General features: G+C 42.7%; 2 protein-coding genes across 2 annotated transcripts in view; one reads left to right on the forward strand and one right to left on the reverse strand.

The window, feature by feature from the left end:
- The window catches only part of kcnh3 (potassium voltage-gated channel, subfamily H (eag-related), member 3), a 133,023-nt gene extending 129,921 nt beyond the window's left edge, over positions 1–3,102 (forward strand). The window contains exons 13-15 of the mRNA XM_067604169.1: positions 232–332; positions 461–513; positions 990–3,102. Coding sequence (XP_067460270.1) covers positions 232–332; positions 461–513; positions 990–1,970 — 1,135 coding nt within the window. The 3' untranslated portion in view covers positions 1,971–3,102. The remainder of the gene's footprint in view (positions 1–231; positions 333–460; positions 514–989) is intronic.
- Positions 3,103–3,825: 723 nt separating this feature from the next.
- Positions 3,826–17,005, reverse strand: armc8 (armadillo repeat containing 8). The gene is made up of 22 exons (XM_067604170.1): positions 16,706–17,005; positions 14,860–14,936; positions 13,707–13,778; positions 13,274–13,416; positions 13,066–13,163; positions 12,833–12,925; positions 12,656–12,736; positions 12,444–12,519; positions 12,275–12,365; positions 12,125–12,185; positions 11,804–12,004; positions 11,558–11,653; positions 11,373–11,455; positions 10,899–10,980; positions 9,979–10,065; positions 9,777–9,869; positions 9,498–9,647; positions 9,091–9,186; positions 8,770–8,865; positions 8,490–8,562; positions 6,752–6,845; positions 3,826–6,655 (listed from the first exon to the last, which is right to left on the reverse strand). Exons 1-22 carry the CDS (start codon positions 16,748–16,750, stop codon positions 6,622–6,624), a joined length of 2,022 nt encoding a protein of 673 aa, XP_067460271.1. The 5' UTR covers positions 16,751–17,005; the 3' UTR covers positions 3,826–6,621.
- Positions 17,006–17,015: the final 10 nt, after the last annotated feature.

The following is a 17,015-nucleotide window of genomic DNA, read 5'->3' on the forward strand; positions in this document are numbered from 1 at the left end:
GGATGATGTGTCCATATGTGCACAGAGATTAATAACACCCTACTGTGCAGTGGTGTGAGAGTGAAAGCTGCAGATAGGAGGATGTTTATGGTGAAATGAAAATGCTGCACAGCCAACACAGATACAAACTGTGATCAATGCTCTTTTGTTTTTTTTCTTTTTCCACCTCCTCTTCTGATTTACATTCCTCTCTCATGTTTTCTCTTGCTTTTAATCCCTCTCTCCACACAGATTTGTGGACGGCATTGAAACGGAGAGCATTTCCAACTCATCACAGAAGTTTGAGTTCAGTCCCAGCCTGTCATCCGCAGCCCCACCCTCACCGTACCCAGGTAACACACACACACACGCACGCACACACACACACACACAACTGCATAGTATTTTGCTCTCTCTTTCAGAAGAAAAGATTTGTAATGAGGATTAATGTTCATATATTTGTGTGTGTGTGTGTGTGTAGGGATCCGGGAGCAGTCTGAGATCAAGCAGAGTGTGTCTAAATTGACTGAGGAGGTGAGTTCTGACTTATGTTGCATGTTTTCACATCTCTCATAAGGCTGCAACTACTACCCCTTTATCTTTTAGTCTGCAGGATGTTTTATAAACTACTAAACAGATTTCATGGCATTTTGACTGAAAATTAGGCTCTGGGCAGGCCACCACCAGCCAATTAGCATAACTCGTTCACATTGCATGTTTTATTGCACATCTGGTTCCGGATGCAAATAGGTATACTGAAAATCTGACTGTCATCAGCATGCACTATAGAGTGTGAATAAATGGTGTTGCTGTCAGGGAACATAATATATGCAGAGTGTATATCAGATTATGCTTTACACAAATAAACAATTCATTATTTATTATTTCAGTAATCACCCTTGTCTTTCCCATTACTTTCTGGAGGAATGAGATGTCCTGCAGCAATTAATGGACTTAACCTTCATCTGTTTTTCTGTTGTGTGTATTTATGTTGTCTCCTCACCATACAGATGAACAGCCTCTCTAAACAAGTCTCCGTGCTCAGTCAAGAGCTGCAGGAAATGACACGCCTGCTTAAGCCCCTCCTCCAAAGAGCACCGCAGCCAATCCTGACGACCATGATGCCAAATTTAACCCCACCTCCTAGCAGTGCCAGCCAGCTGTCAACAAGCACCAGTCTAGTGATGCCACCGCCCGCCACACCTTGTTCCCTCCAGAGACCTGACACTCATTCCCTGTTGGACAGTGGAGACATAGAGGTTGTGGATTTGCCAGGATGCCTTCTCCCAACTCCTCATTCACCAAAAAGGCCTAATTCATCTCCCTCAGCTTTGCCACAGCCCCTGTCCAACCTCCCAGGGGACAACATCAAGGGCCCTGCCCACTCCAACCTTTCCTCGCCTGAAGAAGGACTTCATGAGGGATCCCATATCTTGCGAAGCCTCCATGCTTCCTCCAGTAATGGCATATTTCTGCCCTCGCTGCACGACCAGCCTCCCCTGGCCTCTCACGCCCCTTCACCTTCTCTCTCCTTCTCCATGTCCCTCTCCTCCTCTCCATCTCTTTCCCCCTGCCAAGGGCCCCACCTGTCCCGACCTGTCAGCTGTGCCAGCAGAGGCCTGCTCCCTCCGCCTCCCTCCCAGGACACCCCTCCTCCCCAGTCCTCCCACTGTTCAGCTCCCCCATCGCTCACATCCTCGCCAGGCGCCCATCGGCTGAGGCCCTCCCCGTCCGTCCCTCTTGTGACCCCCACCTTCTCTCTCCATCCTTCCACCCTCTCCCTGCCCTTGTCTTTGGACTTTGTCGGTGCAAGAAGGCAAGGAGAAACCCAGACTCTCACCCGGTGCAACTCACAGCCGCACCGCGGTCAGGCCAGACCTGTCGCTCATCCCCAGGAGCTGGAGATGCAGGAGTGGAGAGGAGAGGCAGAGGAGGGGAGGTACTCCACAGGGCACATCAGCTTCATTGATGAAGATGAGCCAGCGATATGAACGGAATACAAATGAGCAAAAGTCAAAGATTACACAAGAGTAGCAGAGAGTGACAGAGAGGGAAAAGGGGATAAAAAGGAGATCAGATCAGGGAAACTGACAACAGGATGATGGAATGAAAAGCAATGGCAGACAGACAGCTGGTCTATTTCACACGGGAAGCAATTTGTCAGGCAGGAAATTCTAAAATGACTGACAGGTAAACAGATACACACCTGGGAGGCCGAAACACAAAGCCAGCTGTCGGCAAATCAGTGTGGACGACTACTTTGTCCTTTTCAGCACTGATCAACCACAGAACTACAACAGCACAAATTGTCTTACAGTATCTACACTCCAGTAGCACCAGTCAATCCCTGCAGCTACTGGGACACACAGGACCACAGCACATCTTTCTAACAGGTTCCATTATTCTCTGGAGCCTAATTTAGCTCTTTCTTGTTAACTACAATACAATATTGCTCTTAAAAACTCAGTATGGATGTCTCCTCCTCTTCAAAGGGCAGGTAATAACACACATATCTCACGCTGAGGAACATGTTTTTACCCAAGCGTAACAATCCGAGCCGCTGCACTGGGACTGGGAATGTAAACTCTTCATCAGGTCACTTACGCTTCATTGGTGGGATTATCTTTTGAAAGGGATGCGATTATGGAGGAAAACATCAAGCTGATATCAAATCATCTCTTCAAAGTCATACACATTCAGAGAAAACACACAATCTACAAACATATAAGGATATCTGAATAGGGTTTTAACTTTTGACAGAGTAGTCCATGTTTTGTTTCCCCCGCTAAAAGAAGTTTGAAGTACACATTCTGGTCAGTAGGTGAGCATGTGAAGAAGCAGAGATGCTGAGTGTGGACCTAAACATCCAGGCAAGCGGTAGGGTTGTGTGCCAAAGACAAAAACAAGATTTATAGGAAAAATGAGGGAGAAACACTAATATTCTAAACAGCAGCCATATGTCATAGTTTATCACCATCATGACTGTTTACAACCAGCCTAACAGATTGTAAAAACAAACTCCCACATCACTCCTGAGCTTTAGCCATCCAGCCATTCGTGCCTTCTCCATATAAAGACATAGACTTCCCTCAAGTTAACTACAAGCAAGCATTTGGATCAAAATTTACAGAAAGCCATCAAATTCACCTACAGAGAACATTTGCACCTTTATCGAAAATGTCGACTATAGAATATGTTTATTTATTAAGGCTGTGTATTTATTTATTTTTATTGATGAGAGCGACGAGGAAGTATATTGTGCGTTTGGGAGATCGGAATGGAAACAGGCTGGGGAGGAAGATTTACATTCTTACTTCACAACTGCATGCACTCTAGACTGAGTGGACCCATCCCAATTCTTATGTAGCACTCACACATAAAGCATATCTTGAACACACACACAATCATCATCATCTTCAACCCCTTTGCCAACCACTGAGCTTAATGCTGGTATGAGACAACAGCCTAACTCTAAAAACAAAAAACAAAAAAAAACTACAATACCCAGGCTGCACCACTATGGAGGTCTCAGGACTTCTGTACAGACTCTTTTTTTCCGCTTTGGTGAGGTGCTGCTTTGTGCAGCACAGGTCCACCACATGTTACTTGTAATATAGACAGTCAGATTTCTGGTTTCTATTTTCTGTAATGGGAGCAGGGGAGGGGACTACCTGGACTCTTTACACACTGAAATACAAAGACTGACTGAGCAGAACTCCCATCGATGTCTGTGGAGTGTCTGATCGTGCCGGTTGCTCTGGGGTGCGGTGGGATAGGGGGGGGGGGTCTTGGGTACACAAAGGGGTTTTAAATCAAATGCATGTCACAGCTTTTTTTGCATGAGGAATGTGCCTGCTTTTGAGCTGCCGAGGGCAGAGGGCTAATGGGAGTAGACAAACAGCCTGCCCTGTTGGAGGTTGTTGGGTTTCAGATGTATTTTATTAAAGACTGCTGTTACATAAAAAAAAAAAAACTTTACCAGGATTACATACTGTACAACAATAAAGAAGTGTTGTTTTGTAAGATATCAGACTCCTGTGCTACTCTTGGGAACCATCACATTTGGCAAACATTAGCCCCAGTTTGTACCTCTTATGTATTACATTCGAGTCACAGAGGTAAGCATATGTTTCTCTGTAAAATAAACAGTGTTTGAAAAACCCAGAAGGTCATTTAACAACACGTAATGCTGTTCTGAAGGTATTTCCAGAATCCTTAAAGACTCGTCCATGTGCTGCTGCTGAAAAAGAAAAAAAAAAAAAAAAAAAAATTTTAACCCGTTTTCCAAGTTGCAGCTGTATCCTCCTATACAGGTAGCCAGCAATAATGTACAGTGTGTCCTTGCTCTTCCTGTACAATACAAGCACATTATTGTGTATGAAAATCTAGAATAATAGAAAGTAACATCAATACGCCAAATCCAAACCAAAGACATATTTTAAGTCAAGCTACCATCTGTGTTTGGATTAGGAAACAGAGTGGCAACTTTGGAAACCTATTCATATTTTTGTTGTGCAGCAAACACATCATTTTTTCATCCAGATTGTTAGAGGTCTCTGGAAATACTCAGAACACAAGCAGCACTTACCCCTCCCTCATTACCACCACTGAGGTGCCCTTGAATGAGGCCCAACTACTCCAGTGGAGCAGATCAGACTGTGGCTATACAGGGAAGCTTTGAGGTGTGGATGTGTGTAACAGTGTGAATGTAGTCAGGGGGGTGTTCCTAAAAAAGAGAGACTGCCTCTCAGTGAAACTTCCCTGAATAAATAAAAAAGTGTTTAAGACCTATTAAAACCATTTTTGAAACATCTACATATTTTTTGGAGATGCTTGCCTTGGACTCAAATGTAAAGGTAATACATGAGGCACAACCTGGGGTTAGGTAACCATGAACTGCAATACAAACTTATTAGGAAGTCCACTGTACTTGCATATATTTGTGCTTTCTTTTAGACATTGTGGATTAGAGATGGGGAAGCAACAGACGGAGGAGCAACAAAACAAAGAAAAGTCCGAGCTGGATTTGCTCCTTGCTACATGTGACTGCAGAAGCTCTCATACACACAACTTAACACTTGAAGCAAACCTACGCTCCTTTGGAATTTTACCACAAAAGTACCTTAACCTCCAACGAGAAAAAAGACGCAACACAAAGGAAGTCCTTCTTCAGGTCTGCATATATTTTCAGTGATAACATTCATTCTATCAGAGCTTCAGTAAGGTTTGAAATGTCAGGGAACAACACTCTATAGAAATATCCTGATGGAAAGAGGAACTTATATGGTAGAGGGGTGAAACACAATAGGACACTTTATTCTGCTGCTGTGGATGCACGTAGTGCCTCATCCTCCGCAGCCAGTCTCAAATTGTTCTTCCTTCATTCCTAACATCTACTCCTTCCTTGCTCGCTTCTCAAAACACATCAGAGGGAATAAACCTGGGAGTTTCCTTTATCCCTTTTGACAAACACACAAAGATGGGGGGGCTGCAGAGAATGCAGAAAAAGCAACCTACATTTAAAATCGTATTCATTGGAGGTGTGAGGATACATGTATCCTCGTCTTGTATGTGTGGTGTTCTGTGTACTCGTGCCTGTTAATTACTGTCTGGGCAGGTCAGAGTCTGCTCTATCGACTCTGGAACTACATTTCCCATTGGGATTATAAGGATATTGGACAGAAGTGACAGGCTCCAGTGCACGCAGAACCACAAGGGTGGAGAAAAAAAAAAATCATCAGGGAAATTGCTTTCTTTTCCTTATTCGCCTCTGTGGACCATGTTCAAATCAAATACCTACTTCCATCAGACTGCAGTGGATTCACCCTACTGTGCCAAGAATCATGGTTCAGAGAGAATGAACGAAAACAAACAGAAGGGTCGGGGGAAAATAAAAATCCAAAAATATATATTTATATGTTTATATTTATATATATTTATATATTTACGAGGTATGTATCCACAAAAAAAGAAAACACCCAAATTTCAAAATAGGCAGTCTGTGTTTTTCCAAATGTGTCCTTGCTTGTGATGCCTTAAGAAAACATTAATTAATATTAATAGTAATATCATTAATTAAAAATTAAAAAAATAAAACAGGGAACCTTTGCTGTCCAACAGCCCTGCTCTTGTGTCAAACCTCCAAGTCCGGTTCTCTGAGACCAGAATCTCCACTACTGGGAGTCCAAAAGCACCAAGCCCTCCTGACAACAGGGCGGCGCTGGTGTCAGGCTGCTGCACTCAGAAAAAAAAAAAAAAAGAAAAAAGAAAAAACAAAGATCACAAATCTCAAATCACAAAGTCCCAAAAGGAAAAAATTCACTTCATTGTTGGGAAAAAAAAAAAGAAAGAGAAAAGCTGAAAGTGAAACCCTCCTAACCGTTGATTTCCCAACAACCACGGTCTCAGAGTCTCCAAAATGAGGTTTGGAGTGAGCAAAACTGTTGAGGCTGGGTTGAGGTGGCGGTATTAAGTGGTGGGTGGGAGGTGAAGGGAGGCCAGCCACAGTTCCAAAAAAAGGTGTCTTTGTGCAACAAAACAAGCCTCGAGATTAAACAAAACAAGAAACAAAAGAACCAATGGCAAGTGTCCTCCCGACGATTGTTAGTTAGGCTGGCAGTAGGGGATCTCTCCCCTCTGTAGTCATGCCAGGTACTGCTGCATCGCTGTCTTTGCCCTGAGGGACAGACAGACAGAATTAGCGCACCCTGTTCAGCAATTTAATAAGTGTATGATGAGAACGTTGTGTATTTTTTAGGTTTTGCTGTCCCACCTGTCGCTGAGGTTGGGGTCAGAGGCCTGCGTGAGTTTGTGCAAGATGTCCACAAAGCCCATCTCCCGCAGCTTGTCCTGACGCTCCTGAGAACCTGATAAAGCATAAAAGAGCAGAGAGGAAAATTAACCAATTCCAACATTGACTAGTATCTGCCAACATCTAATATTAACCTCACATTCATGCCAGAATTTTGTGACTATAACACTATGGCATTTAGCCTGCAGCTCCATTTCAGTTTTGCGTAATTGGGTTTTTAAGAGTTCAACAAGACTAGGTCCAAACCTAGAATATGACTGGACCGTGAATGATACGCTAGAGGGCTTTTAAAAACCCAGCAAAATGAAAAATACATTTTCCACTTCTACTGCTGTGTCAATGTGATAATTGTCCAGTTATCTCTTGTTATATGCCAATTATGTGAAAAAATCATTTGAGTGTTTTTACATCAAAATTCTTGTCTTTTCTCTTCCTGTAAAACAGTTTCAAATGTTTGATGATTCATCTTGAACTCAAAAGAACAAAAATTCATCCAATCAAATCTGACTTTGTGCGACTAGCTGGCCGCACCAATCATGTAAAACCACACTTGACCGCTTGTGGGTCATAGTAGCTAACAGAGGAATATGGAGAGAGATGGGAGGAGATATGTGTTTGGATATCAGTGGGCAAAACCTTTCCAAAGCAATGTGATTGAATTTATTCATCTCTCCCTCGTCCTCCTGATATACCATCAGTTTGGGTATGTGTGGAGCCAACAGTCCTCTGTAATTCTGTTTCTTTCTGCAGCTTCGTATCACACTGAACGTACTAAGGTCCACCCAATTTTAGCGGTCCAATCAAATACAAAGGATTTGATTTAAACCCGTCTTGTAACTGTATAGTGCTCAAATGTTCTGTTTCACTGGGAGATACGTCACAGTACAGAAGCTAAAGATGCTCTAACTTCCGTTTCACTGGCAGTGTCCAAAACTGCACACTATGCACTACATGTGTCTACCATTGTTCAACATACTTTTGTGTAAATAAACAGTAGTATCTTTTTAGATGCACTGAGCTGTAATTATCATGTCACTTCCTGAGAGCCTCCTTGACGTAGTGTCCAGTGCTTGCATACTGTAATATTTCCCCGTAAATAGTATTCAATTTATGTGCTATTGGTTTCATACTAAGGTTTCATCTCACAAACTATTTTAGCGTACTAGCATGTTAGTATGGAATTTCAGACACGGCCTCAGACTTTCATTTTAAACGAGGGCTTTTAATTTGAAACGGATACAGGAAGTGGCGGCAAATGGTGTAACTTCACCCTTCAGGAACTCAGTCAGTCAGACACAGACATTCTCGGTTACTGGGCTGGCCCCACTGTTACGGCCCAGCCAAAGGCCAAAGGGCCTAAATGGCTCTGCAGTTTCTTAAAGCATTCAGTGCACCATTATTTGAAGTGTTTTGTAGACAACAAAGTTCACTCAGGGTCTTAAAGACTAGGATGTATCGTATTAATGTCCAAATCATGTTCTTGAATACTGTAGAAGCAAGAACAAAGGTTGATCTATTTACAGCTGAGCAGGCAGTACAGGTGGTTCGGTTTGGAGGTTTCCTCAACCATTCTCAGACCTACAACATTTCAGTAGAAATGAGAAAACTTCCTCAGTTTTCCTCACGTCTGTCTTTCTCCTTTCACTGAACCCATCCCCATTCTTTACTCTTGCTTCTACCCCTGTGGTGTGTCGCTTACCGTCCTCCTCATTCCAGATAAGGTTTGAGATGCAGAACGTGGCAGCGAGCTGCAGTTTCACATTCGAATGCCCCTGCAGAAATAGCGAAAGTCAGAGAAATTACAACTGAGAAGGACAAAACAAAAACACAGGCTGTGTTGCCTGAATAAGATGTCTAACTACTAAAAACAAGAAACAACCAACAGTGAAGTCTTGAAATGAATACAGCAGTATACAGCAACACAAGCAGGCGTGAGCTACAGTAGACTTTATATTTTATTAGAGGAGAATCTACTGTACCATGTAGTATTTGATTTTCTGAAGCATGTCGTCATTCGTCATGATGAGCTCCTTGGCTGTGTTGCCGTCGGCGATGTTTGCTAGGATGCACAGTGTCTGACATAGGAAAAAAAATTGAAACTGTCAACTGATGCTCTCTGATGTGTTTACATCTCTACAAATACCACTACACCACACACATTTGAAGACCGGCCGAGGCGGATAACCTATAATCATATCTGAGAGCCTTTAACCACTCCACGATGCAGGTTTTTCATCCAGCTGTGGGATGAATTCTGTATGAAGAACCGTTCGTAAGCATGAAGCAGAGGGAGCGCTCACCTGTTCTTTGACCTCTATACTGTGCTCTGCTTCTAGGATGAGGGTCACCGCCTGCATGATCTGCTTCCCATGAGAACTCATGATCTGGTCAATGTGCTGACAACATGAGAGTCAAGAGTGGAGAGGAAGCAGAAGAGAATTAACATGCACGCTGTGTTTTACATGTCTGAGATTTTATGCTGATTAGGCACACACAGGGTCATGCGCATCTACAGAGAATGTGAGCAAGTATGGGGTTAAATGCTTGCATACTTCGGTTAAAATGAATAAAACCTGCTCCAAATATCCCTGAAGAGCCAGTAAACCCTCCACAACCCAGGCTATTATTTTCATGTAAGAGTATAATTAACTGTATATTATTAATGCTTTAGAGTTATCATTTATGTGTGTGGGTGTGTTGCTCTCACTGGGCGTGTTGACAGCAGATTACGCAGCAAACCGAGAGTCTTCATCAGCACGTTGGTGTCGGGGTCTGACAGCAGGCGGAACAACTGTTCTGTACCCAGACATCGAACAATCTCCACCTTCACCTTCTGATCTGCCTGGAATGCCATGTTCTAAACAAACACACACACACACACACACACAAACAGAGACACAAGACAATTTATACTAAACCAATCAGACAGCAACACAAGTCACAGATTCAATAATCTTCAAGACACGACTTAAAATTCTATTCTTACCATCAGGGCCCAGATCCCATTGACCCTAAGTGCAGGACTCTCACTCTGGGTCAGGCTGCATAGTAATTCAATCACCCCTGACTCCAGTATGGGCTGCACACATACAAAAACAACTGGTCTCAATATTAAAGAAAAATAATCTATTCTCTTTGTTACGTTAAGGTGTGTGTGTGTGTGTGTGTGTGTGTGTGTGTGTGTGTACCTCTTTGCTGGGTGAGAACTCCAGCAGTAGGTTGCATAGTGTTGAGGAGGCCATGACCAGGACTTCATCTGGCGCGTTCTGCAGCAGCTACACACAACAGCAATACACCACGTTACTCTACATTCATTAATTTTTTCTACCAGTGCCATCCTGTGTCACATTCACACACCCAGCCTAGGAGCCACCTATACAGGATAGAAACTTCAATAAACAACTAAGCTGTTTTTACATTTGAACTCTGGAAACTGTCTGGACCTGATTCTCCAGACATTTTCCAGAGTTGCCCTTTCACACACGTAGCACACAGCAGGAGACTGTCCGTTTCATACGCGTTCTCACCTGCCGGAAATACTTGGTTTAAGTGAGGGGTGGCATCTGGGTAGAGTGTGCAGGAGGCAGGACATGACGCAAAAAGTAAGCTGCAGTTGTAATTGAGTGTTTTTAAACTTTTCACTAGAAATAAAACAGCTTTTATTCTACGAGAAGTCACAGGAAGTCCTCTCTCCCATTAGTGCTAGCTTCACAGCGGAGCGTTCAGGCCCAGTTGAAACAATGCAGCTTAGCTGGCCTGCTGCGTGTATCCAGCGCCAGCCGCATGATAGAAACATCATCAACACGCCCACTCGCTCGCTGTGAATTCTCCAGAAAACGAGCTGCTGTATTCACACATTGGACATCACACAGACTTTGCACTGGGGAGTTGGCAAAGTAAAGTCCGTTTAACGTCCGGTCCAATTGAATCAGACATTTGCACACATTTACACATACATACAGAATGTCCAGAAAATTTCAGGGTTGTAGTGCATGGGTGAAAGGGGCTCTTGAAACTTCTACTTCCACAAAGATAAAGAGAGAAGCTGTTTTCTCTTTGCGTTCAGTAAAGCTCATTACTGGATTTGTGTCCTTCTAACTCCACTGACCTTCATGAGAGGTTTCCACACTGCGTGGTCATGGAAGCTGGTCCTCAGCTGCTGCACTGATCGTGAAAGACTATGAAGACACCTGGACAAGAAAACAAACATCAACATGTGCATGCATCAACACAGGAGAAAGGCTCAGGCACTGTTGCATTGGTATTGAATAGACATGTGAACAACTGAAAGTTTGATACGGAATCCAGATTTAATATCATCATAAAATTTGGAACAAAATCTTAAGTTTTTTTTTATAGCCCTTCCAATAAAATTTTAGATCTATTTCGTTTTTAACAATCACAATAATTAACTGTGTATATACAAACTGGTATTCACAAATGTCAGTTAAATTGTTGAGGGATCACAGGGACTTTAAGAGGTCACTATCTGCAAGAGCAGATGAGTCAGACAGAAGACAGCATGTCATTGTCAAAGTGTCATCATCAGGGCAGGACATCGTACATTGCAAAGACATTGTACCTGACAGCCGCCAGGCGGACTTTAATGCTGGATTCTGACAAGCCACTGACTATCCTGTCCATCATGTTCTCTGTCTCTGTGATCTGGGACAAAACAAAAAAAACACAACAGTAGAAGTGCATTAGTATATAAACACGTGTGCATATTTATATGTGAAAACAAAAATACACACAAGGAAAGGTCACCTTCTTGCGGATGTCCTCGTCATTGGAGCCTAGTGAGGCGTAAAGTTTGAAAGCAGCTTGTCTCAGCTCGTGTGCATGCTTCAGGTCATGATCCAGCTGGATAAGACAGAGCGGACAGAAAATGAACCGCTGCACTGTGTCAACAGGTGCCACAACTTTTTAATTAAAAAGGGTGACATCTTTAAAAAGGTAATCATTTAAATAATTTATCATATAAAAAGGGCCCTCCCAGGCCCACTGACCCACCCTCTTGATGTCAGTGATTGCAGAGACAGAGCTGGGGTACTTAAAGTAGTCTGCCAGCATGGCCACCAGGTGGTCAGTGGTGCTGGCGATCCTCTGCAGCTCCACATCAGGCTCCATCAAGTAGGCCAGCGTCTCTGCACCCTCCACCCTCTCCTCCAGAAGATGCTCTTTACTGCACATTCGTACAAGGCAGGGCAGGGTCTGGATAAAAAAAAAAAAAAAAAAAGGAAGTCATGTGCATGTTACATACAGAACTGATATAATATCACAATAATACTGGTGAATACAGGTGCAGTTGCAGGATTCTAAGAAAAGCCTGACCTTAAGAACTATACAGCTGTCGTCTGTCCTGATGGCACCCGCTCGACACATGTATGTTAGACTGGGACAGAAAGAGAAAAGGTCACATAAAAAAGAAAGTATACAGAGAATATAGAGTAATATCAATAGCTATGGTTGTACATCACTTACCATTTGGCTGCTGTTAACTGCATTTCAATGGGTTGATCCCTTTGCATCATTCTGACAAATACCTGAGAGAGCAGCTCACCATCCACCAGCACTGGAATCACAAATGTTAATGAACTGTTAACAAGTGTAAACTAAAAGGTGAAGCTCGAGTCGAAGAGAAGAGACTCACCATTCACCAGTGTCATGGAGACCTGAGTGTTCTCATAAGCCAGGACTGAGAAACACTTTAACGCCTGCATCCGAACCTGGAGAGGCAATGAGGTCATGAGAGAGAGTTATATATGGAAGTGAGTACGGTATGTGAAAGGTGGTATAATCCGGTTCAGTAATTACAGTATATATAAATATATATATGTATTTAACAGACAGACAGCCATTTACCTTATAAGAGGGTGAGATAAGCAGAGGGGCAATGTTCTGGATGGCGCCATGGTTGAAAAGAACCGTCTGATGGTCTGGGGTCTGGAGACAATTTACATTCCATTAACAATGAATCTTGCTCCAGCTACAAGGGCGATGCACTCCAGTGTTTGTGTGTGACCAAATACCAACAAATACCTTACAACAGTGGGAGAAGATCTGTGTGATGTACTCCTGGGTTCTGTGTGAGCGGCTCAGTAGAGACATTAGATGGGGAATCACAGTGGGATCCTAAAAATCACACATCATTTCAAAATGGAAATTGTTAGGTCTTGACCTCTGCATAATATGCACTTAGAAGGTACTTGTTATTCCATGTTTGCTAGTCTGACAAGTTAGGTCTTAAGCAGAACCTGCAAAAGGCGACCTACAGTATAGAGCAGCTGCACAGGGGTGACAGGACTGATGAAGACTGTTCTGAGACATCGAAGACAAGCTTCAATGAAAATAAGGTCCGGACACAAGAGACCTGCAAGCACAAAACACAGATATTGCTAAGGTCTGGGTCTCTTCAAGTACACGAGATGCCATCCTCTGCAGTAAGTATTTGCATGCATGAGTATGTGTGTGCGCCCCAACCTTGAAGAAGGGCAGGGATGATGTGACAGTCCACCAGGGACTTGATGTTGTTCTCGGTGCCCATGGCTAGGCTGCCCAGCACCACAGCGCACTCTGTTCGTAGCTCCAGACTGGAAGAGCTCTGCTGGAGCAGGTACAGTAACCTGGACCCAAAGAACAAACACACACACACTGAAGCACGTTCACTGCAGAGGTGCCAAGTGACCTGTAAAGTGCAGGCTGGATGACGCTAACGAGTTACACTCTTTAGCCTTGACATTTCTGCTGTGCTAGTTTGCATTATGCCACATTGCTATTTTTCATGTCCAATTCTTGTTCATCTTGTGTACAACTAATGTTATCTCTTGAGTGTCCTTGAATAAAGTATTTACAGGTCAGAAAGTGGGAAGAGAGAGAAAATGAAAAAGTAAGGTGGAAAGTAGTGCAGACATACCTCGGAACAGCTCCGAGGACGATCAGATTGGCCTTCTGCTTATTGTTTCCAATGACGGCATTCTTCATGTCACTGTGAAGATAGACAGACACGCACACACAGATGAGAGGACTCATCTTGGCAATCTATTTGATGCAACTGTGACAAAAGTTCAAGCGTTGATATAATTTTGCAACTGATCAGACAAAAATGAGCTTGTATTCTTGAAGAAAGAAACATAAAAACATGCTTTAAGAACAACAGGATATGTTTCATTGAAGATGCATTTCACACAGGGGTGTTCCCCTGATAAATTATAAAGACACTGTTGAGACAGAGGTCAGCAGGGGTGATATATCCAAATAGCTACCGAGAAGGTTTGCATGAAGCACAGATGTGTCACATATTCTTGTAGGCCACAGCACAACTATGTTCATTTGTCTTCAGCGTATTTTTTCCGCTGCAGTATTTTATTCTGCTCTGCAAGTGCCCCAGATGATATCAAATAGCAGGTGAGTGAGGCTAGTGGAAAAGTACAGCTGTAGCAGGCAGTCAAGTCAGGCAGGTGCTGGGCTAGTGGAGCGGTACAAAACGTAACCAGAGCTAGTCTATCCAGAGGTTAAAAATAAAGGTGAAACAGTCAGAGTCCGAGTCACTGCGGTACAGGCAGAGAGTGCAAGTTAGAGTGAGAGAGGGAGAGAGAGATATGAATTCACACTGAGCAGTGAAATGCATTTCGAGATTGTCACATGAAAGCCTGTGCATGTAAACACAGAGGTCATGCTCCCACAGAAACACCCCAGTGTTAGTCAGTTTTCTACAGAATAATCACTGTGCATGACATTCAAACATTTTTTAAACAAATTTAGTAAACTGCCTGTGAAAGGTAATTCACCAACACAACCTGGCGTGGATGCACATGTCCTACATCAGTGTTGAATAAATTAAAAAAAAAAAATTTAAAATGTTAATCTGGCAGCTCCTGGCTTTGCTGAAATGCACTGGCTGAATAAAGTCCACACTTTTCTAGTGGTAATACGCTCTCCCTAAAATTTTAGTCAACCAACTGAGAGCAAGGGTTGTCTGTCATTTGCTGCACAAGCATTCATTCCAGCTATGCATATTCCTTCTGTGCCTGCACTAGAGAAGACATCATATATTAAGAGATACTTACATGACTCCCTGCAGCACTTTCTGTGGGTCGGGGTCAAACAGTCGGTCAACATAATGGCGACTTGTGGCAGTGACTTCCTGCATGGGCACAAGAAACAGCACAAAAGAAGCGTGAGCAACAAAATTCACAGACGCTTTAACTTTCTAGCTAGGGCTGGAAAGTAAATGAGATTGTATTTTGCTCAGTTTCCTTCTCATACATACATATATATATACACACAGAGAAACTAAAGAAAATTACACATATGGTGTACTGATGTGAGCATACTTTGACCTTTTTCTGACAACAAACTAGAGCTCGTCAAACTATGTGCCAGCATGATCAGTTTTTTCCCTGCTGGAAAAACAGCATTAAAAGAAATACAAATATTTGAAAAGAAGCAATTAGATGCAATTTCAAATAGTTGATTTTCTTGTGTTTAAACTAAAATAAAGACTTTTTAATGCCTTAAAGACACTGATCTACCTCATTCTGATACTCACATGTGTACTCATATTGACATCACTAACGTGTACATGCAGCAGCATTACATATATATATATAAATATGGCACCATGTCGCTTGATGACACCAGAAAACTTTGTTTATATCATTGACAGCTGTAACCAGAACTTTCCACATGACCCTAGAGGAGCAACACAACAACACGCTGCTACTACCGGTGTTTGTTGGCTTCAGGTGCAGACTCACTGTTAAGCACATGCTGTACTGCAAACGCCTGTCTTTAGAAACCAACTTTAATGTGCATCGATTATTTCATGGCTTAAATCAGACAAATATGATAATACACAACAACGGAGCTACTTAAAAAGAAGAGTAAAGGTGGCCTACTAAAACACATGTTGCATTTATCTTGAAGTGTTTAGTGAAGTTTTCCATCAGCATATAACGTTACCAGAGCCGGGGGCGTTTCACTATTGCAATTCTTGACATGCTTGTTTTCGCTTTCTATTTCATAACGTTAACTTTAGCCAAGCAAATTACAACTGGCAGCCACTGTTACCTACTAAGATACATCACAAAACCATACAAATTATTAGACTCTCGACAGCTGACAGAGCTGATAATAAGAAATAATAATAATGATAATAATAATAATAATAATAATAATAATAATAATAATAATAATAATGAATTGAATTTGTACTGCACTTTTCATTCATAGTGTAACTCTAAGTGCTACAGTTTTAATGAAATAGAACACACACCATAAAGAAAATAACAATAATACTAAGAGTTAAGAAGGAAAAGATGAAACCATAGAGTTGTGTTAGCTTTGAATATGCTAGTGGTTAGCTATCTCAACTATTACATTAAGTTCGTTATTGTAATTAGCGAACCGTGGCCGTTAAGGTCAAATAATAACGGATGGTTGGAATAAAAAGCTCAGTCCTGCAACTTATTTTCCATTGCGCATTCTTTAAAAGTGTTTGAGTATGTCAAACACGAACAGTGGTGACAGCACTCTCACTCTTAGCAGTTAGCTGCTAACTCACTCCGAGTGACACTGACAGCTACGTCGTTCGTTCGGTTTGCATTCTCTAATACGCCGACGGGGCGAGCGGACACACGAATCGCGTGCTTGCCTTTCACATATTCAGAATGTTCCCGCCTGTCCGGGCGAGCTGAGAATATAAAACTGTTCTCCTCGACACTAACGTAGGCGGAGTGCTACATGTTGCAAAGCCCTTAACTTAGCTTTCAGGCTAACAGAAGACATGAACCCTTCACGGTTTGACAGCAACAAGCTTAATATGACTGATAAAATTATATTGCCCGCCCACTGCCTGAATGAGCACACTGCAAAATGGACAATGCTACTTGAAACTATGAGAAAGACACTCACGGACAGCACACTGATGCGGAGAGGGGCCTCCAACAAGCACGCCATCTCTTTTCCCCCGATTGAGCGCCCCAATCGGCGCAGCACTTTGCAGACACTCCGCCCCCCCCAGAGCAGCTGTGAGCGGCTTTTAAAAAAAGTAACTGCGGTTAAATCGACCAGCTCCTCGGAAGCATTACGATTAAAAAATAGGCACCTATATACCTCTCTGTAATTACTACCAATATAAATACATCAGCAACAACAAACAACAGCGCTAACTTGGCGAGCTGCTGACAGACAGTGGATTTGTCATTGAAGTAAATTTTGTTTA

Source organism: Thunnus thynnus, chromosome 11, assembly GCF_963924715.1.
Source record: "Thunnus thynnus chromosome 11, fThuThy2.1, whole genome shotgun sequence".
Lineage (NCBI taxonomy): Eukaryota > Metazoa > Chordata > Actinopteri > Scombriformes > Scombridae > Thunnus > Thunnus thynnus.